Source organism: Schistocerca gregaria, chromosome 5 (genome assembly GCF_023897955.1).
Source record: "Schistocerca gregaria isolate iqSchGreg1 chromosome 5, iqSchGreg1.2, whole genome shotgun sequence".
NCBI lineage: Eukaryota > Metazoa > Arthropoda > Insecta > Orthoptera > Acrididae > Schistocerca > Schistocerca gregaria.
This window is the reverse complement of record NC_064924.1, coordinates 635841184-635868230: the sequence shown is the minus strand read 5'-3', so window position 1 is coordinate 635868230 and position 27047 is coordinate 635841184. Positions and strand designations below refer to the sequence as shown.

General features: G+C 43.9%; 1 protein-coding gene across 1 annotated transcript in view; it reads right to left on the bottom strand.

The window, feature by feature from the left end:
* Positions 1 to 2471: 2471 nt before the first annotated feature.
* Positions 2472 to 27047, bottom strand: part of LOC126273428 (cytochrome P450 4C1-like) — a 109173-nt gene continuing 84597 nt past the window's right edge. The window contains exon 4 of the mRNA XM_049976979.1: positions 2472 to 2912. Within this exon, the coding sequence (XP_049832936.1) occupies positions 2472 to 2912 (441 nt within the window). The remainder of the gene's footprint in view (positions 2913 to 27047) is intronic.

Here is a 27047-nt window from a genome sequence, read left to right as displayed (position 1 = left end):
TGTAAGGCATACCCAGGAGCAGATATATACTCAGATCACAGTTAAATATCGATGAAGAGTAGTCTTAACATTAAGAGACTAGTCAGAAAGAATCAAGACACAAAGAGGTTTGATACGGAATTACTAAGGAATGAAGAGATAGGCTTGAATTTCGCTGATGTTCAGATATTGCCATTAGAAAAAGCTCAGCAGGCACTAGGTAGGTCAGTTGAGGAGGAATGGAAATTTCTAAAAAGGGCAATCACGGAAGTTGGAAGGAGAACCATAGGTACAAAGAAGGTAACTGCGAATAAATCATGGGTAATAGAAGAAATACTTCATTTGATCAATGCAAGGAGGAAGTACAAAAATATTCAGGGATAGTCAAGAATACAGAAATACAAGTTACTTAGGAATGAAATAAATAGGTAGTGCCATCAGGAAAGCTCAGGAGAAACAGCTGCTTCAAAAATGTGAAAAAATCGAAAAAATTACCGTTAGAAGGACCGAGTCAGCATATAGAAAAGTCAAAACGACCATTGGTAAAATTAAAAGCAAATATAGTAATACTGAGAGTGCGGTGGGAGTTCCACTGCTAAATGCAAGGCAGAGAGCAGATAGATGGAAAGAGTAGATGGAGGGCCTCTATGAGGGTGAAGACTCGTCTGATGAAAACGCGCAACAGAAGAAAACCAGGAGTCAATGTAGAACAGATAGGGGATCCAGTATTAGAGTCAGAATTTAAAACATCTCTGCAAGACTTAAAATCAAATAAGGCAGAAAGGGTGGATAATATTCTATCAGAATTGCTAAAATAATTGGGGGAAGTGACAACTAAACGACTATTCACATTGATGCGTAGAATGTATGAGTCTGGCATTAGTTCATCTGACTTTCGGAAGAACACCATCCACACAATTCCGAAAACTGCAAGAGCCGACAAGTGTTAGAAATATTGCACAATCAGCTTAACAGCTAATGCATCGAAGTAGGTGCAAGAATAATATAGAGAAAGATGGAAAAGAATGTTGACGATCTGTTAGATCACTATCAGTTTGGTTTCAGGAAAGGCAAAGGCACCAGAGAGACAGTTCTGACGTTGCGGTTGGTAATGAAAAAACAAATCACAGAAAAATGAAGACACTGTCGTATGATTTATGGACCTGCAAAAAGCGTTCGACAATGTCAAATGGTGCAAGATTTTTGAAATTCTGAGAAAAACTGGAGGAAGCTACAGGGAAGGGAGGGTAACATACAATATTGTACAAGAACCAAGAGGGAAATATAAAACTGGAAGACCAATCGTTGGTAATGGAAAATACACAGAAAATGAAGACACTGTCATAGGATTTATCGATCTGGAAAATGCGTTCGACAATGTCAAATGGAGCAAGATTTTAGAAATTCTGAGAAGAACAGGAGAACGGTACAGGGAAGGAAGGTTAATATACAATATTGTACAAGAACCAAGAGGGAACTATAAAACTGGAAGACCAAGAACGAAGTGCTAGGATTAAACGAGTGTGAGACTGGATTGTACTCTTTCGCCCCTAGTGTTAAATCTATACATTGAAGAAGCAACGACGGAAATAACAGAAAGATTCAAGAGTGGAATAAATAATTCAAGGTGAAAGGATATCAGTGTGCTCAAATGTGTGTAAAATCTTGTGGGACTTAACTGCTAAGGTCATCAGTCCCTACGCTTACACACTACTTAACCTAAATTATCCTAAGGACAAACACACACACACCCATGCCCGAGGGAGGATTCGAACCTCCGCCGGGATCAGCCGCACAGTCCATGACTGCAGCGCCCCAGACCGTCGGCTAATCCCGCGCGGCGGATATCAGCGCTAAGATTACCTGGTGACATCATTATCCTCACTGAATTATCCTCACTGAAAATGAAGAAGAATTATAGAATCGTTTGACTGGAATGAACAGTCTAATACGTACAGAATATGGACTGAGAGTAAATCAAAGAAAGACGAAAGCAATGGGAAGTAGCAGAAATGAGAACAGCGAGAAACGTAACATCAAGATTGGTGATGATGAAGTAAGTAGATGAAGTTAAGAAATTCTGCTCCCTAAGCAGCAAAATAGCCAAGGATGGACGGAGCAAGGACAAAAGAAGCTGACTAGCTGTGGCATAAAAGGCATTCCTGGCTCAGAGAAGTCTACTAGTATCAAATGAAGGCCTTATTTTGAGGAAGAAATTTCTGAGAGGGTATATTTGAAACACAGTTTTTTAAGTTAGTGAAACATGGATTGTTAGAAAGCTGAAACAGGAGAGAATCAAATCATTTGAGATGTGGCGCTACAGATGAACATTGAAAATAATTTGTAGAGCATAAAAACAGAGAATGGAATACATCTAAAAAATAAATTGAGGGTGTAGCTGCAAGTATAAGTACTACTCTGACAAGAAGAGACTGGCACAGGAGAGGAATTCGTGGTGGGCTGCATTAAAAAAAAACCAACACAGTCTTCTCTCACACTGAATTGGAGGGTACGTTTTCTCGTGGGATACAAGTAACTCTAAAGCCAGTGATTGGGTGAGATGATATTGACATCACACTCGCTTCCAGTTCCCCCCTGCTCGTTCCGGGAAGTATTCGGTAGCGCCGCAGAATCGTCGCTAGGATGACTTTCATCTGCAGTACTGCATATCGGTTGCCAATACACTTGCGAGTGCCGATGCCAAAAGGGATGTAGCTGTAGGCTTTTCTGGACGTGGCGCTCCCGCCCTCCAGGAACCGGCCGGGGTCGAACTTGTGTGGCTCGGGGAAGAGATCGGGGTGGCGGTGCATCAGATAGTAGGCTATGAGCACCGTGCTGCCCTGGGGCGCGACGTGCCGGCCACCTGGCAGCGGTGTGTCCTCAGGCACCAGGTACGGCATGCAAGGGACCGTCGTGAACAGCCGCCCAGTCTCCTGCCAGCACAACAGAGGATACATGCAGCAGGCACTGATCAAAGGCTGGGGAAGGGTTCATTGGGACCATCACCTCCCCTCGATAACATTGTACTAGATGCATTTCTAGAGGGTCGACTAAATGCAACTGGCTATAAAATTATTGCATGTAGTCTAGATAGGCAACCCCCTTACATCAGAAGCACATGATTCAATATTTACACTACTGGTCATTAAAATTGCTACACCAAGAAGAAATGCAGATGATAAACGGTTATTCATTGGACAAATATATTATACTAGAACTGACATGTGATTACATTTTCACGCAATTTGGGTGCATAGATCCTGACAAATCAGTACCCAGAACAACCACCTCTGGCCATAATAACGGACTTGATACGCCTGGGCATTGAGTCAAACACAGCTTGCATGGCGTGCACAGGTACAGCTGAGCATGCAGCTTCAACACGATACCACAGTTCATCGAGAGTAGTGACTGGCGTATTGTGACGATCCAGTTGCTCAGCCCCCATTGACCAGTTGTTTTCAATTGGTGAGAGATCTGGCGAATGTGCTGGCCATGGCAGCAGTCGAACATTTTCTGTATTCAGAAAGGCCCGTACAGGACCTGCAATATGCGGTCGTGCATTATCCTGCTGAAATGTAGGGTTTCGCAGGGATCGAATGAAGGGTAGAGCCACGGGTCGTAACACATCTGAAATGTAACGTCCACTGTTCAAAGTGCCGTCAATGCGAACAAGAGGTCACCGAGATGTGTAACCAATGGGCCCCCATACCATCACGCCGGGTTATACGCCAGTATGGCGATGAAGCATACACGCTTCCAATGTGCGTTTACCGCGATGTCGCCAAACACGGATGTGACCATCATGATGCTGTAAACAGAACCTGGATTCATCCGAAAAAAATGACCATTCGTGCACCCAGGTTCATTGTTGAGTACATCATCACAGACGCTCCTGTCTGTGATGCAGCGTCAAGGGTAACCGCAGTCATGGTCTCCGAGCTGATAGTCCATGCTGCTGCAAACGTCGTCGAACTGTTCGTGCAGACGGTTGTTGTCTTGCAAACATCCCCATCTGTTGACTCAGGAATCGGGACGTGGCTGCACGATCCGTTACATTCATGAGGATAAGATGCCTGTGATCTCGACTGCTAGTGATACGAGGCCGTCGGGATCCAGCACGGCGTACCGTATTACCCTCCTGAACCCGCCGATTCCATATTCTGCTAACACTCATTGGATCTCGACCAACGCGAGCAGCAATGTCGCGATATTCTCCTCCTTACACGAGGCATCACAACAACGTTTCACCAGGCAACGCTGATCAACTGCTCTTTGTGTATGAGAAATCGGTTGGAAACTTTCCTGATGTCAGCACGTTGTAGGTGTCGCCACTGGCGCCAACCTTGTGCGAATGCTCTGAAAAGCTAATAATTTGCATATCACAGCATCTTCTTCCTTTCGGTTAAATTTCCCGTCTGTAGCACGTCATCTTCGTGGTGTAGCAATTTTAATGGCCAGTAGTGTAATTTCGGTTGCCTGTCTTAAGTGCAATGTAGGGCAAGAAAATAGATGCAGTACCAAGGAATTACCACAATGGAATGGAAAACGATAAGTGTCATGTACATATAAAGAAAAACATATGATTTCAATTTCAGAAAATCTGGATGATTCGTTCAAGGGAAAGCATCATAAACTGAGGAAGTTAATAATACGTTGATCCACTTCTGACCCTTAAGGAAACAGTTATTCAGCTTGCTGTTGATTGATAGGGTTGTTGAGTGTCCTCCTGAGGGATGTCATGCGTTATTCTGTCCAGCTGCCATGTTAGATCATCAAAACCTCTTGCTGGTAGGAGGGCCCTGGCCATAATGAAGTTTGTGAAGCTCTTTTTCTCGAATAATTCGTCCAATTTTTCTGAAATTGCAATAATTCGTTTGTCTGTAAATGTACATCAAATCTACCGGTTTCTACCCCATTCAGATAATTCTTTCATGGTGCGTTAATTTTTTTCTTCTCTTCTTCTTTTCAGCGTACTTTCTGGATCAGTGTTATTTTCTCAATATGTGTTTATATATTTATTAATTTTCTAAATTTGCTGCAAGCTTTTGGAGCATATATTATCGTCAGAGCTACGAGGGTTGAATGAAAAGTAATGCCTCCATCTTCGTTAGTTGGCTTTGGATGGGGATATTTTACTAAATCAAACGTAGAAATAATCCCTAGAATGTGATCTTTAATTACCAATATTCACTTTTCCACATATTCACCAGCCAATTGGATACATTTCTGCCAACGGTGAACAAGTTTTCTGAAGCCGTCACGGAAGAAGTCGACACTATATTTCCGCAACCATAGTCTCACAGTCTCTCAACGTCTTCATCAGAAGATTAATGGTGACCCCCAGATCGTCTCCTGTCACAACTGAATGGAGAAAGATGTCACCTTTATTCTCGTAACGCGAGAGGAGTTCCTGGCAAATTTCAAGTCTGTGCGCCTTCATTTCAGGGGTCAGCATCTCCCGATAGCCAAGCAAAGCAATAATGTGACCCACACGTTGTTGTGAAATGGCGATTGTGCTCGCAGTTTCTCTCTGAGTGATACGGCGATCGTCCGGAATCAAGCTGTCAATATTTTGCTTGTGAAACTTGGTGGTTGCTGTCACAGGACGTCCAACTCTTTGTTTGTCACGCAGGTCAGATGTTCCCGCCTCAACATCTTTAAACGACGCACAGCACTCACATTAACACAATCACCATAAACTGCTTTCATTCTCTAATGAATCTCCTTTGGGGTTACACCTTCTGCTGTCAAGAATTCAATGACTGCACGTTGCTTAAATCGCATTGACCGACCGTCTGCGTCGGGTTCTGTACCTTACACTGTAACAACACACTGTTCTATGCTAAGGCTTCCCGCCAATTGGAGCTGTAGAGAAGAGGCTACAGTAGAAGCCAGTACCTGCCGCATAGCAATGCTGCCAACTGTTGAAGAGTTACGAAGGTGGAGGCATTACTTTTCAGTCAACCCTCGTAAGAATCACGAAAATGGCAAGAAATCGCCCAAAAAGTTACTGCCTTTATTTAACGTAGGACAGTTTCGAGTTACCATCTCTGTCTGTGTACATTCTCTGCAAGATCATGGTGGTGGCTACTTAGGATCACTGCTAATCATTTTCTTTCATCGGAGTCGAAAACGGAACGAGAGATAAACCACAGTGAATAAGCTTCCATATGAGTCGTGAATTCTCTTTTTTGTCTTTGTGGCCTTACACAAGGTGTACGAGTATTGCCCTGCACTATGTTGCAAGTGCTGTTTCTGTAAATTTTCTCAATAGGCCCTAATGTTCTGTAGGGAGATTATATTCCTCACAGGAATTGCGTCCGCGAGAATTTCCATTATACTTGAATGTTGACTATACCTGCCGGTAACAAGTGTAGCAGCACAATTTCGGACTGCTTTGACATCTTCCTTTAATCTGATTTGGTGGGGACCCCAAAAACTCGGGTTTACAAAGGAAGTAGAAGAAGATGCTGCCTTTCCCATCCTCGATGTCCTAGCACGCAGCAAACAAATTGGATGGCCTTGGCTACAGTGTCTACAGAAAACCTCCACACATGGATTTGTACTCCCACGCCATCAGTCAACAACAGCCAGCACAGAACATCTCTGCGATGCAAATGGTGCATAATGCAAGAACGAATATCAAAAACTGTTAACTTGACCCATTAGCAGAGCAATTATACAAGGTGGTCAGGAGCAATGGCTACAACGATCACCAAATAACTGAAGTGATCTCAAGAATAAAATAAGGCCACCTACCAGGAACACGAAAAGAAATCTAAAGTGTATTGGAATTACTTAAATGTACTTTAGTGTTATCTTAAAAAAACATTTTTGTAAAGTTAGACAAACAAGTTACAGTCTGATGTGTAGACGCTTTTATAAATGATTTCCACAACTTTTACGATTATTTGTAATGAATACAGGCAGTTTTATTCTGTGATGTTAAAATTTCTTGCAACAATTCCCACTGATCCAGATTGTGGTCCATTGCATAATTTCAGGTTTTTGTGTATGTGTATGCTAAGTTGTTTACTTGACCAGTACCTTCCACGTAAGCCACACACACACCAGTGCTCGGACACCCTCCTGCAGGCGCCATGATTTCTTCTGCAGCACGCACAATTAGGCTCGACACTGCAGTTCGAGGCCTATGCCTGTTGGATTCTTGTTGGCATTAAGTTTTTAACTGATGAAACTTAAGCTTCAGTTGACGATAAACAACTGATATGTCAAAGTGGTGTTGTAGATACATACTCTCTGGAAGTTTACATTTCATTGCTCTTGCTGTTGTTTTATTGTAATTAACATTGTTATAACTAAGTCTGAGGGGGGGGGGGGGGATGCGATGGGGAGGATCCCTTGTGAGCCTAGTTAAAGACGTGCCAGAAGTTTACAAAATAGCCTGTCCTTGTAGAAATCTTACATCATACCACAGTGCACAAAGTTAAACAATGCGGGTTGGAGCATGAGAGATTTGATTCCTACAATACCCCATAAAAATTGCCTTAGCTGAGCCTTCTGTAGTGAACTGTTACGAGAGAGTTTTGGTGATATCTCTCTTGTCGCTTGCAGTAACGGCTACAACTCAGTCAACGTGAGGTCGAAGCGGACGCTTCAAACACAAAGTTAACTATACCAAGAGCACATGTGATGTCACAGCCCACGTATAGTCTGTAAGAGTGTGCCAGCAGGTCAACAGCAGTCATTCCACTTGACAGTGTTTGAGTACTTGCTCCAAAGCTCGTGGCGTTTTAATCGCTTGATGCGGCTGGAAGACCGAGAACATTTTATTCTACACGCCATATATAAATAAAACAAAATTGGTGTCTTCATAATTTTGTACTGGATATTAACCCCTGTTCTCAGAAATCTGTAACTGTTGCCTTGTATGGAAATGTTGTTTATATTTACATGATGAACAGAAGAAGACGAATGGTTCAAATGGCACTGAGGACTTAACAGCTATGGTCATCAGTCCCCTAAAACTTAGAACTACTTAAACCTAACTAACCTAAGGACATCACACAACACCCGGTCATCACGAGGCAGCAGAAGAAGACACTTACATGTTGCTCTGCATTTACACAGTGACGATACTTTGTCGTTCGTTGTTCTTACCTTCTTCGGAACTTTTTATTATCTTCACTGTACGTTGCTCATTTTCAAAATTGTGTAGGATAATTAACAGACAGTCCACTCACTACAAATCAGTCTTCTTACAAAATCAAAACTGTAGTAACTTTTGTTAACAGCATTTAACTAAATGTAATCTTTGGCTTCATGAATGACTTCCCTTCAAACATACTTGAAATTCTATGGCTAATATATTATGCCATCGCGCTCTCTCAGTATGTGGCTGCCATTATAGTTTTTCTGTGTCCAGGTCAAATTCTACACAGATTTCAATCTTATTTTACTTGGTAATGTTAAAATCTTCCCCTACAGATACAGCGACTGTGAATGTCGTTTATTCTCTTAGATTTCTTCTAGAGAAGTAAATGTTTAATGAGATGAAAATCCGTCCTAACAGCTTCACGTTTCAAAATTTAAATTCAAAATTTTTCTTACCAGAAGCCAATCACCATATATGTAACATGCACTGAAGAGCCAAAGAAACTGGTACACCTGCCTAATATTGTGTAGGGCCCCAGCAAGCACGCGGAAGTGCAGCAACTCGACTAATGTCTGACGTAGTGCTGGAGAGAACTGACACCATGAATCCTGCAAGACTGTCCATTGTCCATAAATCCGTAAGAGTACGAGGGGGGGGATGGGGAAGGGGGGGGGAGGGAGGGAGGGAGAGATCTCTTCTGAAGAGCACGTTGCAAGGCACCACAGACATGCTCATTAAGGTTCATATCTGGGGGTTTGGTGGCAGCCGAAGTGTTTAAACTCAGAAGAATAATCCTGGAGCCACTCTGTAGCAATTCTGGACGTGTAGGGTATCGCATTATCCTGCTGGAATTGTCCAAGTCCGTAGGAATGCACAACGGACATGAATGGATGCAGGTGATCAGACAGGATGCTTATGTTCGTGTCACCTGTGAGAGTCCTATCTATACGTATCAGGGGTCCCATATCACTCCAACTGCACACACTCCACACCATTAAGGAGTCTCCACCAGCTTGAACAGTCCCCTGCTGACACGCAGTGTCAATGGATTCAAATGGTTCAAATGGCTCTGAGCACTATGGGACTCAACTGCTGTGGTCATTAGTCCCCTAGACCTTAGAACTACTTAAACCTAACTAACCTAAGGACATCACACACATCCATGCCCGAGGCAGGATTCGAACCTGCGACCGTAGCAGTCGCACGGTTCCGGACTGCGCGCCTAGAACCACGAGACCACCGCGGCCGGCTCAATGGATTCACCAAGCTTTCTCCATACCGATACACATCCATCCGCTCGATAGAATCTGAAGCGAGACTCGTCCGACCAGGCAACATGTTTGTAATCGTCAACAGTTCAATGTAGGTGTTGACTGGCCCTGGCGATGCGTAAAGCTTTGTGTCGTGCAGTCATCAAGGGTACACGAGAGGGGCTTTGGCTCCGAAAGTCTATATGGCTGATATTTCGTTGACTGGTTCGCACGCTAACACTTGTTGATGGCCCAGCATGGAAATCTGCAGCAGTTTACCGAAGGGTTGCACTTGTGTCACGTTGAACGACTCTCTTCAGTCTTTTTTCCGGCCACAGGGATGTCGGAGATTTGACGTTTTACTGGATTCCTGATATTCTCGATACACTCGTGAAATGGTCGTGTGGGAAAATCCCCAATTCACCTCTACTTCGGAGATGCTGTGTGTCCGTAGCTCGTGTGCCGACTGTAACACCACATTCAAAATCGCATAAATCATGATAATCTGCCACTGTAACAGCAGTAATCGATCTAATAACTGTGCGAAACACTTGTTGTCTTAAATAGGCCGACTGCAGCGCCGTATCCTGCCTGTTTACATATCTCTGTATTTGAATACGCATGCCTGTACCAGTTTGTTTAGTGTTTCAATGTAGTAAAGTATTCAGGCTTACTATTAGAGGCAACTTTTTCACAGAGGGACCATTTGTCGTGGGGCTGTGTCTTTTATATGTTGTTGTTCCAGTACAATATTGAATGCATTGGTAGGTGAGGAGGTGAAGGCTCAGGTGCACCTGAACAGTCGTCTTGTGGCTGGCACTTGAGAGACATGTTTGGACCGTTTCTAGAGTGGGTGATGCATAGTTTGTAGACATGCTACAGCGCCAGGTGTTGCTGCGGATATCATAGGCAGCTGTAGCATGAGCTGGACAGCAAAGCCAAGAGTGGTGGTGGTAGATCAGCAGGAGATTCGTCACTGATACATAATGCTGCTGATGGGGTAGGAAGCTGCAACATGTTTCAGTTGACAGTAGTCTTGATCAAAGTGTCGTCTTTGGGCTGTGATGTGAGCATGTTGCAGGACCCAGATAGGCTTGGGGTGGGAGAGCAAGACTGTTATGAACTTGCCACAAGACAATATAACAAATGTCTGTGGCCAGCATTGGAGTACCCAGTATGGCCCAGTGCATGATAGCTGCAGGGCTTCCAGAACCATGTCATCCCTCACTGTGACAAATTCAGCCATAGAGAGCTCTTTGTGTATCAATACCTTGGGAGTTGTGTGGTGAGCTAGAGGTGGCGAGTGTATCATCTGAATGTGCTGACAGATGCGTTGTGTGAGTACCTCAAAGTCCTGTTGATGGCCAGTGGTAATATGCGTGCAAATTCAAATGTTAGGACTACTGGTTCCTTATACACTAACCCTGCTAGGTAGGCACTTAAGTCTTCTTTATATTAGGTGCAGATGCAGAGAAGAATCCAGGGCAGCGCTTCAGTCCATGAACCAGTGTTGCACATTACGGCTATCTTCATGGGCCTGTGCCACATCTCTATGAAGCAATTTCTCTGCAGTAGATACACTGCTGTCCATGTGTGTGTAACCCTGTACATACAGCACAGGACGTTGGACAGACCTGACTGTCGGCGATGATTAGTCATGAGCAGCTCAGGCATGGTAAGATGAATGATATAGTTCTCCAAAAAGGACTATGCAACTGATTCGGGGGTGATGGGCGATGTTAGTAGGGGAGTTGCTTCAACCCAATGGGACATTCTACCGATTACTGAAAGTAAGTAAATGAATGCCTCAGGATCTGTAAGTGGTTCAACAATTTCCAATTGGACATGGTAGAATCTTGTCTTGAGAATTAGGAGTTATCTGAGTTGTTGTTGGCTGTGGCTGATACTTTTCGAAAGCTGGCATGCAAGGCAACTCTGCGCCCAGTGACATCAGTCAGGTTTGATGTCAGGCCACACTAACCTGTCTGTCACTAATCATAGTGATGCTTTGAAGCCTGGGTCGCTGAGGTCGTGTAGTCTGTTGTGAAACACTTCTTGGTGCATGATGAGCAGAACTGTGGTCTGTCTTGAGAAACATCACACAACAGTGCCTTATTAGTGGAGGGCAGACTGCTATGTTCGATCTGCAACTTTGTAGCAATATCGTTGAGAAAGTCCGTGATAATGGAGTCTTTCGCTTACTCAGCTGCCTTAAGTTCATAATCGCACCGCAGGGAGATTGCACAGATTCAGGACAGATAATCAGGGACCATATTATCTGTGCTGTGAATGTAACTGATGTCAGTAATAAACTGCATGAAGAGGTCTGTGTGTTTGCACCGCTGAGAGCTGGAATCTTGGGAGGGCCGGCCAGTGTGGCCGAGCGGTTCTAGGCGCTTTAGTCTAGAACTGCGCGATCGATACGGTTGCAGGTTCGAATCCTGCCTCGGGCACGGATGTGTGTGATGTCCTTAGGTTAGTTAGGTTTAAGTAATTATAAGGTCTAGGGGACTGATGACCTCAGAAGTTAAGTCCCATAGTGCTCAGAGCCCATCTTGGGAGGGATTTCTAATGGCATTGACCAGGGTCTTGTGGTCAGTGCAAATTGTCACCTGACGTCTTCCGATGTCTTCCCTAAAATGTCTGACAGCAGTGTACACCACGAAAAAACTTGGCGTCGAAGGCTGACCATTTACACTTGAGAAAAGTCCTTTGAGAAGAATCATAACAACTGAGGCACTCTGTCAACAACCCGCTGCAGCATCACACGATCTGCAGAGTCACTAGCATCAGTGGAATGTATGAAGTGAGCTTCCTAACTTGGGGAGAGAGAGAGAGAGAGAGAGAGAGAGAGAGAGAGAGAGAGAGAGATGTCTTGTGCCAAACTGTTCTCTGCTTTACCGGATGCCTTAAACATCTAGACTGTCTAGTCGATTTTCCTCTTACTCTGCTGATAAGGCATCTGTAAGAGGACTGAAGCTCGGCAACATGTGAGAGATGTCTGTGATAAAAATTCAGAATCTCAAGGAAACAACATAAGTGACCAAGAAATGTTACTTCCAACTGACGCAGCTGTGACTTGTCATCATTGGTGATACCACCTTGCTGCAATGTAAAGTGTGTACTCTTCTGAGGAATGAAAGGTAACCAAAATATTACGGTTGCGTCTTGTCAGCCTCAGCTGAGGCATGTCTCATTTTGAGACTGGGCATGGCCCTTATCCCACGCACGTGCAGCGCATGTCGCCTTTGAAAAGCGATCATTGCACATGCAGGAAAATTGGTTCTTTAGTACGCTTCCTTTTGAAATGCATTTGATACAAGCACTTACGTAATAATATAGAACATGTAACGGAAACAGCACTATACACGATGAACTGAGGAATCCAAGCACGTGGACGCATTTGAATGCAATGTCAACAACATCTCAAAAGCAGAACATGACATATACAAACAGATTCATCAATACAGAAGGCGCAGAAGACAACAAACGTAGATAGCTCAAGTAGCTCCATTACTGACGACGATATGAGTATGTTGTCACATCACTGATGTACAAAGGCACACAAAATATACGTAACGTAAAACATGTACAACTATTCACGTGAACATTCATCGAAGATTGCAATTTATATTTTATTATGAATGGATCTAATTAAAAGTAGAGTAATTAGAAGAGTTCAAGGCTAGATATTCTTCTATAACTCATGTTAAACGTGTAAGTAACTTTGTTAAGTAATTACATAAATGAGCACTTTTTTGTAAATGAAATAACATGTATGTAATATAAATTTTATATAAAATAAGCAAGCAAAATGAAGCAGTGAAATACACAACAGATCATGCATATTACATAAATATACAAAAACAATGGGTCCACTACTGAGAAATGCCTAGTTTTATTCTACAGAAAAGTTTTTGCAAGTGTAATGATAGGTTAGTTGTGGTTTGTTATTTCTCCTACAGCTATATAGGAACAGTACATAACTTAATTAGGTTACTGTGAGGAAGGATATTGTTTCAAAACCATGAATAATTTGTTTACTAACGAACCTAATAGTAGTAGTTCCTATATGACCTAACAGACATCAGCTGACACAGCACTCTGACAAACAATTCTGACATAGATTAGATTAGATTTGCATGGACTAAACATATCGAGTTTTCCAGAGAGGGATGTTCATGTAGATAATTAACAGTATGGGCACATGCAAACACTCGACTTGGAGTTCAGTATCAAGTCCCTTTTCTCAGGTGGTGTTGGTGAACGGGTATCTATATCTATTCTTTCCTGTCTTCCTTTATTCTTTTCTTCAATTATACTATAAATTTACAATTTACTACTTCCAAATTCCTATTTTCTTTGCAAAAAATAAGTGTAATTGCTGTAAGTAAATAAAAGATGGTACCAAAAGGCAGTTAAAAGAACTCTACAGTCTCACCTCCAAGTGATGCTGCATGGGCAACAGTGCCCATGGCCACAACTGCTAGTGCAAAATGGTTCAAATGGCTCTGAGCACTATGCGACTTAGCTTCTGAGGTCATCAGTCTCCTAGAACTTAGAACTAAGTCAACCTAACTAACCTAAGGACATCACACACATCTATGCCCGAGGCAGGATTCGAACCTGCGACCGGAGCAGTCGCTCGGCTCCAGACTGTAGCGCCTAGAACCGCACGGCCACTCCGGCCGGCTGCTAGTGCAATTTTGCTGTGCGGTGGTGGCCATGGGTACAAGATAATAGGTTTGTGTGGAGCACTATGGCCTATATAAAGTAGTAAGATGGCAGGCCTTGACAGTCATATGCAGCTTAAAGAAGGGAAAAATTGCAGCTTGTGGCAGGGAGGAGGAGGATTGGGTTGTATGTGCGCACGACGGCAAGGTCTTCAGCGCCCGCTCAGTAACAGATTGAGACGGGTATCAAGAAAAGACTCAGAACAGTAAGATAAAGCAGAATGTAAAGCACAGGTAACAACGTTGGAAAAATATGGGCCTACGCACACCGAAGCGTGGGACGAAGCATGCCGCCAGCAGTAAAACATGGACAACACAGGAAGAAAGTGGTAGAGGGAGCTAAAACAATATAGCAGATGGAAGTGGCTGGCCGACCGCAAGGAAAAAATGGAGGAGCCACCCACTGTGCAATACACTAAAACTGCAGCGTAAAAGTTTAGGCCAGACTCCAGACACATGACAAAACTTTAAAACTCTAGACGCACACGTCTCATCAGTAGCTAAAACATAGAGAAGATCCCTATCAAATTGTGCTTCTGCCCTTGCATCACGGTATAAAATGCAGTCTGTTAAAATGTGGCGGACGGAGATGTGCACACCACAAGCGTCACAAAATGGGGGATCCTCCCGCCGTTATAGAAAGCTATGTGTGAGAGGACAGTGCCCGATCGGAAGACGCGTGAGGGTCACTTCTTCCCGCCTGAGCAACCGGCAGGAGGAACGCCATGGCCGAGTTGTTGACTTCACCAACCGCAGATTATTGACCGTCACCGCCAGCCATTCTTCCTCCAACAACTCCACGCACCTCTTGTGGAGTGCAGAAATGACAGGCTGCAAGGGAATAGGACACTGTACCACATCCTGATCTCTGCAGGCCTCCTTGGCAGCCCGATCGGCCAGTTCATTGCCCCATATTCCTACATTACCAGGCACCCAGCAGAAGGACACCTCCTTACCCCGCCGTTGGAGCAAGTAAAGTTGGTCATATATCAGCTGGACCATCTCCTCAGTTGGGTACAGGTTATGAAATGATTGTAAGGTACTAAGAGAATCGGAGCAGAGGAGAAATCGATTGCCCCGAACACGATTCATCTGCTCCAATGCCTTCAGGATCGCTTGGAGCTCCACTGCGAAAACGGTATATTCATCAGGGAGGCGAATCCGGGTAACATGATCAGGGAACACTACAAAACAGCCAAGGAAATTCTCCTGTTTTTAGCCACCAGTGTAAAACCGTGATGCGCATCTAAAATGTTAAAAAACTGAGATTGTGTCGCACTGAGACCACTGTGGTGGTAGGTGGCGAGGAGGGTTCACTGCGCAGCCTAGCCGTGGCCCTAGTGGAAGGCGAGCTGTCATACAAACGCTACAGCAGTGACTTATCAACTGGATTGTTTTGCTTGTATTGAACTTGTATATGCCGAAGGACCTTGATTATTTGCATGTCTCCATTTGCTTGCAACATACATTTGTGAACACACAAAGTTAAGTATTATTAATTCCACCTACTGTAATAAACTTCATTAACATGATTGGCTTGAAATGTTGTCGACCGATCCGAGAAAACTGCTTCCTAGGCACGCTGTATTAGGTGAGTGGGCAGGATACTACATTGGCGATGAGTTATAAGAAGAACCGAGTGCCTTGCACCCACAGAATTTACTTTTGAGTTTTGCTGGCGCCTCAATTCTCTCTTGTCTTTTCTTTGCAGGGATATTTACTTGCTTTAACAGTCTTTGATTGTGTTTCTGCTAATCAGTGGTTTCAGGTGGCCGTTGCAGAAATTTTCTTTGCTTTTGCACTTATTTCTCTTGTTGCCCTGTCTGTTTCTTGCATTTGTCTCTTTCAACATGCCCACCTCATCTATCCCAGCCCCTGCTCAGACTCCACAGCTGCAGGTATTAGATGCAATGCAGATAATGTAGATGTTTTGAGTTCCAGACCAAGTAAATATCTACATTGCTAAACACAGTGCAGCAGCTACTAAACAACGCTGTGTGCCCGATGGAACAAGCAACACCTACAACTATACCTCCCTTTCTCCAGTTTCATGAGCAAGACAAGGAATGGCTCGAGTGGTTGTGGTTGCAACAGTTTGAAGCCCATGTAATTGCTCACAATTTACCAGGTACTGTGAAACTCCCCTATTTCTTGTCTACAGTAGGAAGTGCAGTGTTCCATCTCCTACAGAAGTTATTCTCTAACGCCATCTAAGTGAGATTTCGTATGATCAGGTTGTAGATTCGCTAACTAACTATTATGACCAACAAGTGAATAAGGTAGCAGCCAGGTATAACTTCTTTAATTGCATAGAACCACTCCGTCTACAGGCCGCAAGCGGCCCATCGGGACCATGTCACCCTCTGAGGAGGATGCGGATAGGAGGGGCGTGGGGTCAGCACACCGCTCTCCCGGTCGTCATGATGATATTCTTGACCGAAGCCGCTACTATTCGGTCGAGTAGCTCCTCAGTTGGCATCACGAGGCTGAGTGCACCCCGAAAAATGGCAACAGCGCATGGCGGCCTGGATGGTCACCCATCCAAGTGCCGACAGCGCTTAACTTCGGTGATCTCACGGGAACAATTGCATACAACGGTCAAAAAAACTTATTGCGAGTGGGTAACAGATTTTCAGGAAATTAGGAGGAAATGCAAATTCAAATGTGCATGTGGTGCTTTATAGGTGGCGCATGATGCCATCGTGTACAGTGTAACTGATGTCAAACTCAGAGAATAGATTTTGAAACTGTCTGATCCATTATTTGAGCAAGTAGTGCAAATTCTAGATCAATAAGATTCAGGTACCCAGTCGGATGATAAATCTGAGCAGCCAGCAATTTGTTGGGTTGAGCCATTGTTTGCGAATGGCCCATTTGGCAGTGACAGCCTGCTCTCGCCACACTGCGTAAATATCTCTCCATGCCGGGTAAGCACCTCACTAAACAGGTAGCTACACGGGCGAACAGAATTAAGTATTGCCCTCGGTGTTACACACAGCACAAACGCCAAGACTGCCTCTCCCTACAAGCACAATGTTACACTTGTGGCAAGAAAGGACATGTGCAATCCGTATGTTTGAAGTGGAACAACCATAAGAATTTGGCCCACTCACAAAAATCTAGTCACTAGGTCGACGACATTAATGCAGTATATTCATAGTCTGCAACAGGCATTAGCAAAACTAGCCAGCGAGCAATTTCTTCAGTGCTACACCAGTCCAACAAACATTTTCTTCTTTGTGAGAAATGTGTGAAATTTCAGTTGGATATGGGTGCCTCTGTTACACTGCTGAATCGTCTCACATATGAAATGTTAGGTTCCCCATGCCTGTCTAAATCTAGCATGTACCTGACCGCTTATAATGGACAAGACATTCCCATTCTTGGAAAATATACTTTACCTGCCATGTATCGCCTGCATTCATGAAGAGTGATTTTATGGTGCTACAAGCACGCGATTGTGAGAACATATTTCGTCTTGTTTCATTTGATTTGTTTGACTTTAACATTTAGGACAATGTGTTGTTCCATACAAAAGATTGCTAAAATTTTGTTGCAAATATTACTGTGAAAGACAATGCTTAGCCAAAATATTACGGGTCCAGAACTGTTCCAATTGCATTACAGGACAAAGTCGGAATTGCAAGATAGCGGAGCTATTGCACCCATACAAGCTAGTCAGTTGGCACGTCCACTGGTTTTGGATCCCAAACCTTCAGGTCGCATTCGCCTCTGTATTTACAAGTATATGGTCAACCCAGGAACTGTAATTGATACTTACCTATTGCCACTCCCAGAGGATCTCATGGACAGATCAGGCACTGGTCGCTACATCTCAAAAATTGATTTGAGCGAAGTGTATCTTCAAATACCGGTCGGTGAATAATCTCAAAAAGTGTGTGTAGTGAATACTCATTAAGGCTTGTTTAAATATTTGCGTTTGCCTTTTGGCAGTGCTTCCGCACCCTCCATTTTCCAATGGTATTTGGAATAGCTGACTGCTCAAGTGCCAAACCGCTCAAACTATTTGGATGGTATTGTCTTAGCAGGTCGTACAGCTTAAGATCATATTGCAAACCTGTGTACTTTCTTTCGCGTGTTATCTGATTCAGGACTAAAGTGTAGACTGGACAAACGTGATCTTTTTAAACCTGAGTATCTTGGTCAAGTCAAATACAGTCAAGTTGTACATCCTCTTCAGTCGGATTTGTTAGCCATACGAGATTTGCCAGTTCCTCGTAATATCCCATAATTGCAGCCAGTCTTAGGGAAAATGAACTACTATATTAGGTTCCTGCCGAGCGCTGCACAAATCGCAGCTCCATTGTATCGCTTGTGCCGCAAGAATGTCCCCTTTGGTGGACAGATGAGAGCCAAGTACCGTTTCAAAAACTTAAAGATGAATTACTCAGTGGTCGACGCTTAGTTTACTTTGATCCTGACAAACCAATTGTATTGCAAGTTAACGCTTCCTCTTACGGAATCAGTGCAGTGCTTTCGCACATAATTGGTGATAAAGACATGCCTATTGCTTTCGCATCAAAAGTGTTGTCCAAAGCTCAGTGTAACTATTCACAAACTGAGAAAGAGGCTTTGGCTATCGTGTATGGAGTCACCATATTCCACCACTGTTTGTATGGCAGAAGATTCTACTTAGTAAAGGATCACAAGCCATTGCAGTCCCTCTTTCATCTGACGAAACCGGTTCCGGTACGAACTGCATAACAATTGCAGAGATGGGCTTTATTGTAGTCTCAATACCAGTACGAGATTATGTATCGTCTGACAGCTCAACATGGTAATGCGGACGCACTTTCACGTCTTCTGATTGACCCTGATACAGACTTCGACGCTTCTGCTACATCTTGTTGTCACATCGATACTGAGGATTCTGAATTGCTTCAATCTTTTCCTCTGATGTATAAGAAAATTGCACAGACCGCGCAAGCTGATTGAGATTTGAAGATTTTGTTAAGATACTTTCGCACCTCTTGGCCTCGTTCCTTGCATAGCATAAAGAACTCTGTAGTGTGCCGATGATTTGCACTTCGGCATAGCCTCGCTATACAGACGGGTGTGATTCTTGTTAAAAATGAAAGTGGACCGTTATGGGTGTTGATCACTAGAGTTTGCAAAAGGAAGTGTTGCAGTTACTTCACCAAGGACACTGGGGGGCTGTCCATACGAAACAGTTAGCGCGTCGACACTGTACTTATCAGGGCATGGAACCCAAATAGAACAGATGACGTCACAGTGTAACGCAGCTGGGGAAAACCAGTCCGCTCCTCCACAAACATTCTCTGCTCGGCCATAGTCGCAATCACGATGGCAATATGTGCACAGAGATTTTGCGGTTCGTTTTTGGAATACTCGTTGGTTGATTGTGGTTGACTCGTATAGCAAGTTTCCTTTTTCTGTGCAATGCGGATTCCTTCCTGGGAAGTCAACTATAGGTCAAATATTCACCTTAAGACAAATCCTGGAAAAAACAAACGAATACGGAGTTGGCACGCATCACCTGTTTATAGATTTCAAAGCAGCTTATGATAGCATAAATATAGAGCAGTAATATCAAGCCCTAGATGAACTGGGGGTCTCTAGAAAGTTGGTAAAGGTGGTGAGAATGACAATGAGCGAAACACAAGGTAGTGTGAGAATAGGAGGAATGATGTCCAATACATTGAGTATCAAATATGGAGTGCGATAAGGCGATGCATTGGGATGCCTTCTCTCTAATGCCGCCCTGGAGAAAAAAATGTTCAGATGTGTGTGAAATCTTATGGGACTTAACTGCTAAGGTCATCAGTCCCTAAGCTTACACACTAGTTAACCTAAATCATCCTAAGGAGAAATACATACACCCATACCCGAGGGAGGACTCGAACCTTCGCCGGGACCAGCCGAACAGTCCACGACTGCAGCACCTTAGACCCCTCGGCTAAATCCGCGCGGCCCACCCTGGAGAAGGTGATGAGAAACGCAAACCTTCTGAATAGGGGAATGATCTTCTATAAATCAGTGCAGATACTGGCCTACTCAGATGACATAGATATAATAGCAAAAACCCAAAAAGCAATGGAAGAGACATTTACAGCTATTGAACAGGCCAGTAGGAACATGGGGTTAATTATTAATGAACAAAAAAAATATATGGCAGCTGGAAAAGCACACAGAGAAAATATTCCAAATACAATAACAATGGGCAATTATACATTTGAAAGAGTTGAACATTTCAAGTACCTGGCCTCGACTGTAACACATCTAATTGATACCTCGTATGAAATTAAGCAGAGATTAATACTGGCCAACAGAGCCTATTTTGCCCTAACAAGACTTCTATCGTCAAGGCTCCTGACTCGTACCACAAAATTAACTACGTATAAATCTCTTATACAACCAGTGCTTACATATGCATCTGAAGCCTAAACATTAACAACTAAAGATATTGAAACACTGGATGCATTTGAAAGAAAGGTACTTAAAAGAATTATCTGCCCAATCTGTGAAAGAGGAAGATGGAGGAGGAGGTACAATCATGAGTTGTATATGATATACAAAGACCAACCCATCAGAAGGATAGCGAAATCATCGAGACTGAGGTGGGAGGGACATGTGGCTTGCATGAATGATACAGAAGTACCAAAAAGAATATTACAAGGAAAGCCAGGAGGGCAGAGAGGACGTGGTCGACCAAGAGCTAGATGGGAAGATGGAATAATCGGAGATCTTAGTAAGATGGGTTATAGAAACTGGAGAGTATTGGCAAAGGACCGAGAGGAATCGAAGGAAATTGTAAAAGAGGCCAAGGCTCATCATGAGCTGTGATGCCAAGAAAGAAGAAGAAGAAGAAGAACTCGACAACGTCACGTAGCACAATTCATGTGTTGTCCTCTATTTTTTGCCTCGAAGGTTTACCTGAAGTCATAGTGTCAAGCAACGGCCCTCAGTTCAAGTCAAATGAATTTGAAACATTCAATGGCATACAGCGTCTAACTAGTGCACCGTTCCATCTACAGTCAAACGGCGAAGCGGAACGTTTTGTCGGAATCATCAAGCAGTAGATGGCCAAACTTCGTTCCGCGCACACCAGAAATCAAGCATTGCAACTGTTTCTCGCCTGCTATCGTTCGCACCCACGAGATGGAGCATCGCCGGCGGGATTGCTCCACCCTCCTCAGCATCTGGCCCCGGCGACGAAGGGAGGCCGCGAGTATCGCTTCACAGCGCAGGGTTTTTAGTGGCGGCGGCCGGTGGGTGCGGGGCGAGATCGTCTGTCGACGTGGCGCTTGCATGTATCTCACTTCAGATCCAGACGGAATGCAGCGCCATCACAATCAACATCGCCACAGCCATGTGCATGGTGATCCTTCTGTGTCTCTTCCCCCAGACTCGTGGATTCCGGGGACACAGCAGCAGCCAGAGGATGTCATCACGACACCGCGGGATGACCGCATGGAAACGGAGCCTTCGCCTCCTCTCGTCCTGGAGAGGAGCCCGCCCACACCGCAGCAGCCGATGCCTTCCACACCTGGTTGTTGACCTCAAGATGTGCACCTGTACCCTTCTGGTCTTTTGCCGGGGCACGTTTGTGCCAGAGCGAAGGCTGCTTGGCGTGATACGACCGGAAGCTTGAAGTCCCTTGCAGCCACGGCTTCCAGTCCAGCGAAGCGCCCACACTCCTGCCTACTCCGCCGGTGTCGCTTTCCCTACACGGCGGTCCGTCGCATTGGTGGGCAACGGGCCAGAGTGGAAGACGAGCTGCCATAGAAGCGGTACAGCAGTGACTTACGAACTGAATTATTTCGCTTTCATTGAACTTGTATACAGGGTGGTCCATTGGTAGTTACCAGGCCAAAAATATCACTAAATAAGCGCCAAGCAAAAATAAAAAAAAAAAACTATAAAGAACAAAACTCGAAACCAGATGGCGCTATGGTTGGCCCGCTAGATGGCGCTGCCATAGGTCAAACGGATATCAACTGCGTTTTTTTTAAAAAATAGGAACCCCCATTTTTTACTACATATTCGTGTAGTATGTAAAGAAATATGAATGTTTTAGTTGGAACACTTTTTTCGCTTTGTGATAGATGGCGCTGTAATAGTACCAAACGTACATGGTATCACATAACATTCCGCCAGTGCGGACGGTATTTGCTTCGTGATATATTACAAGTGCTGAAATGGACAGTTTACCAATTGCGGAAAAGGTCGATATCGTGTTGATGTATAGCTATTGTGATCAAAATGCCCAACGGGCGTGTGCTGTCTATGCTGCTCGCTATACTGGACGACATCATCCAAATATCCGGACCGTTCGCCGGATACTTATGTTATTTAAGGAAAGAGGAAGTGTTCAGCCACATGTGAAACGTCAACGACGACCTGCAACAAATGATGCCCAAGTAGATGTTTTAGCTGCTGTCGCGGCTAATCCGCACATCAGTAGCAGACAAATTGCGCGAGAATCGGGAATCTGAAAAACGTCGGTGGTAAGAATGCTATATCAACATCGACTGCACCCATATCATATGTCTATGCACCAGGAATTTCATGGCGATGACTTTGAACGTCGTGTACATTTCTGCCACTGGGCGCAAGAGAAATTACGGGCCGATGAAAAATTTATTGCACGCGTTCTATTTAGCGACGAAGCGTCATTCACCAACAGCGGTAACGTAAACGGGCGTAATATGCACTGTTGGGCAATGGAAAATCCACGATGGCTGCGACAAATGGAACATCAGTGACTCTTGGCAGGTTAATGTGTTGTGTGGCATTATGGGAGGAAGGATAATTGGCCCCCATTTTATCGATGGCAATCTAAATGGTGGAATGTATGCTGATTTCCTACGTAATGTTTTACCGATGTTACTACAAGATGTTTCATTGCATGACAGGATGGCGATGTACTTCCAACATGATGGATGTCCGGCACGTGGCTCGCGTGCGGATGAAGCGGTATTGAACAGCATATTTCATGACATGTGGATTGGTCGTCGAAGCACCATACCCTTCACCGGATCTGACACCCCGGATTTTTTTCTTCGGGGAAATTTGCTATCGTGATCCACCGACAACGCCTGACAACATGCGTCAGCGCATTGTCAAAGCATGTGCGAACATTACGGAAGACGAACTACTGGCTGTTGAGAGGAATGTCGCTACACGTTTTGCCAAATGCATTGAGGTTGACAGACATCATTTTGAGCATTTATTGCATTAATGTGGTATTTACAGGTAATCACGCTGTAACAGCATGCGTTCTCAGAAACGATAAGTTCACAAAGGCACATGTATCACATTGGAACAACCGAAATAAAATGTACAAACGTACCTACGTTCTGTATTTTAATTTAAAAAACCTACCTGTTACCAACTGTTCGTCTAAAATTGTGAGCCATATGTTTGTGACTATTACAGCGCCATCTATCACAAAGCGAAGAAAGTGGTCCAACTAAAACATATATATTTCCTTACGTACCACACGAATATGTAATAAAAATGGAGGTTGCTATTTAAAAGACGCATTTGATATCCATTTGACCTATGGCAGCGCCATTTAGTGGGCCTGCCATAGAGCCATCTGGTTTCCCCCTTAAAGGTAGACAAGTATCGTTTTTTTTAGTTCTTTCGTTTGACGCTTATTTCGTGAGATATTTGGCCCGGTCACGATCAATGGACCACACTGTAAACCGAAGGACATTGATTATTTGCATGTCGCCATTTGCTTGCGATATACCTTTGTGGATAGGCAAAGTACAGTCAATTCAACTTACTATAATAAACTCCATTAATATGATTTGCTTGAAATCTTGTCTAGCGACCCTAGAAAACAGTTTCCTAGGCACCCTATATTAGACGATTGGGCAGGATACCACACAACTGCCTCGGACCAAGACTCAGATCGCACTACAGCCTCTCTGCGCCTTCCAAAGTTAATTCTCTTCTCATGGAAGAAGGTGTCTGGAAACTGTAACGAGGTCGATACTTGCATACGTGCTTTCAAGTTAAGAGATTTTTCTATAGTACAGTAATCTCAAAGTGAAACATCATTAATGGTTGTGTCATTATAATTATTTGTATACTGTAGAATAGTAAATACACTACTGGGCATTAAAATTGCTACACCAAGAAGGAATGCAGATGATAAACAGGTATTCATTGGACAAATATATTATCCTAGAACTAACACGTGATTACATTTCAACGCAATTTGGGTGCATAGATCCTGACAAATCAGTACCCAGAACCACGACTTCTGGCCGTAACAACGGCCTTGATACGTCAGGGCATTGAGTCAAACAGAGCTTGCATGGCGTGTACAGGTACAGCTGCCCATGCACTTTCAACACGATACCACAATTCATCAAGAGTAGTGGTTGGCGTATTGTGACGAGCCAGTTGCTCGGCCACCATTGACCAGACATTTTCAATTGGTGAGAGATCTGGACAATGTGCTGGCCAGGGCAGTAGTCGAACGTTTTCTGTATCCAGAAAGGCCCGTACAGGACCTGCAACATACGGTCGTGCCTTATCCTGCTGAAATGTATGGTTTCGCAAGGATCGAATGAAGGGTAGAGCCACGGGTCGTAACACATCTGAAATGTAGCGCCCACTGTACAAAGTGCCGTCAGTGCGAACAAGAGGTGACCGAAACGTGTAACCAATGGCACACCATACCATCACGCCGGGAGATACGCCAGTATGGCGATGACTATTACACGCTTCCAATGTGCGTTCACCGCAATGTCGCCAAACACGGATGCGACCATCATGATGCTGTAAACAGAACCTGGATTCATCCGAAAAAATGACGTTTTGCTATTCGTGCACCCAGGTTCGTCGTTGAGTACACCATCGCAGGTTCTCCTGTCTGTGACGCAGCGTCAAGGGTAACTGCAGCCATGGTCTCCGAGCTGATAGTCCATGCTGCTGCAAAAGTCGTCGAACTGTTCGTGCAGATGGTTGTTGTCTTGCAAACTTCCCGTTCTGTTGATTCAGGGATCGAGGCGTGGCTGCACGATCCGTAACAGCCACACGGATAAGATGCCTGTAATCTCGACTTTTAGTGATACGAGGTCGTTGGGATCCAGCACGGCGTTCTTTATTACCCTCCTGAACCCACCGATTCCATATTCTGCTAACAGTCATTGGATCTCGACCAACGCGGGCAGCAATGCCGCGATACGATAAAACGCAATCGCGATAGGCTTCAAACAGACCTTTATCAAAGTCGGAAACATGATGGTACGCATTTCTCTCCCCCCCCCCCCTACACGAGACATCACAACAACGTTTCACCAGGAAACGCCGGTCAACTGCTGTTTGTGTATGAGAAATCGGTTTTAAACTTTCCTCATGTCTGCACGTTGTAGGTGTCACTACCGGCGCCAACCTTGTGTGAATGCTCTGAAAAGCTAATCTTTTGCATATCACAGCATCTTCTTCTTGTCGATTAAATTTCGCGTCTGTAGCACGCCATCTTCGTAGTGTAGCAGTTTTAATGGCCAGTAGTGTATGAACGCCGCCCCGCCTACCCGCGGCTGGAGTGGAAGACGAGCTGTCTTGCAAGCGGTATACCAGTGACTTATGAACTGAATTGTTTTGCTTTCATTGAACTTGTATATATCGATGGATAGTGATTATTTGTATGTCGCCATTTGCTTGCGACATATCGGTGTGAATAGGCAAAATATCGTCAATTCAACTATAATAAACTCCGTTAATATGATTTGCTTTTAATGCTGTCTAGCGATCCGAGAAAACAGCTTCCTGGGCACCCTACATTAGACCAGTGAGCAGCATACTACACAGCTGTCTCGGACCAAGACTCAGGTCGCACTACACTCTCTCTGCGCCTTCCAAAGATTATTCATGGAGGGAGGTCTCTGGAAGCAAGAGGTCGATACTTGCACACGTGCTTTGAAGTTAAGTGATTTTCCCATCTAGAATTGTTAACATATGCTATAGGCTACAGTCATAGCGTTCTCCATGTATATTTTATTAAATGACAGAGAATTTAATAATTAGTCGCACTTCATTGGATCATTAATAATTTTATTTTTCGTTTATCTCAATGATAACATAAGAACAAGTACCATTTTGTGACGATAAGTGAGGAAACTGCTTAATTTTGTATGATTGAGATATGGTAAAATCTATAGTAAAATATATTCTCCAGAAATAGTAGGAAACTCTCCCTGAATTTAAGTATAAAATTAATAAGGAAAGAATCATCAAAATCAAGGAAATTAAATCCATAAATACCTTGATAATGGCGTCGATGGCTTTAAGATTGGCGAGGTCTGTCGTGGTCACAGATCGTAAATAGTCGCCCCCAGATCCGAAATAGTCATCCAGCTCGCGTTGTGCCAGGTCCTGCCACTCTGGGTAGAGTCCCAGCGCACACAGCATGTAGCCCATAGCGCAAGAGGTCGTCTCGACACCAGAAACGGCAAGTGTTACTAACTGCCAAAAAAAAAAAAATTACCATCCCTCTTGACGTCGAGAGTAGTTACAAATTGACAAATACTCATCTGCCTCATAAACAGTCATACCACAGTGAATACGTACTAGATTTCTGAACTCACTTACTTACAATAGTCTAAGGAACAAGAGTGCTAGGAATTCTTGTGGCCTCTAATTGTGTGAGGAGGGAATGTTGTTAAGCAATGGAGTCTTCATTCGATCTTGTATACTTCACAACTGAGCTCCAACATTTACTTGAGAAATATTTTTAGATATAATCGTTTCGAAGATATTCCCTGTAATCGTAATATGCCAAATTATGTTTTGAGATGTGTTTTACACTTAAAAGTGAAATTGGGCAGAAACAAAAAAATAAGTATTGTCATTTTGCTGCTTCTACACACTCATCAGATTTCATTAAGATCATTTATTGACACTTTTGAATGTTCACTTGTTAGAATCGCTACAGGTATGAAACTGAATGTCTCGATTTGCAGT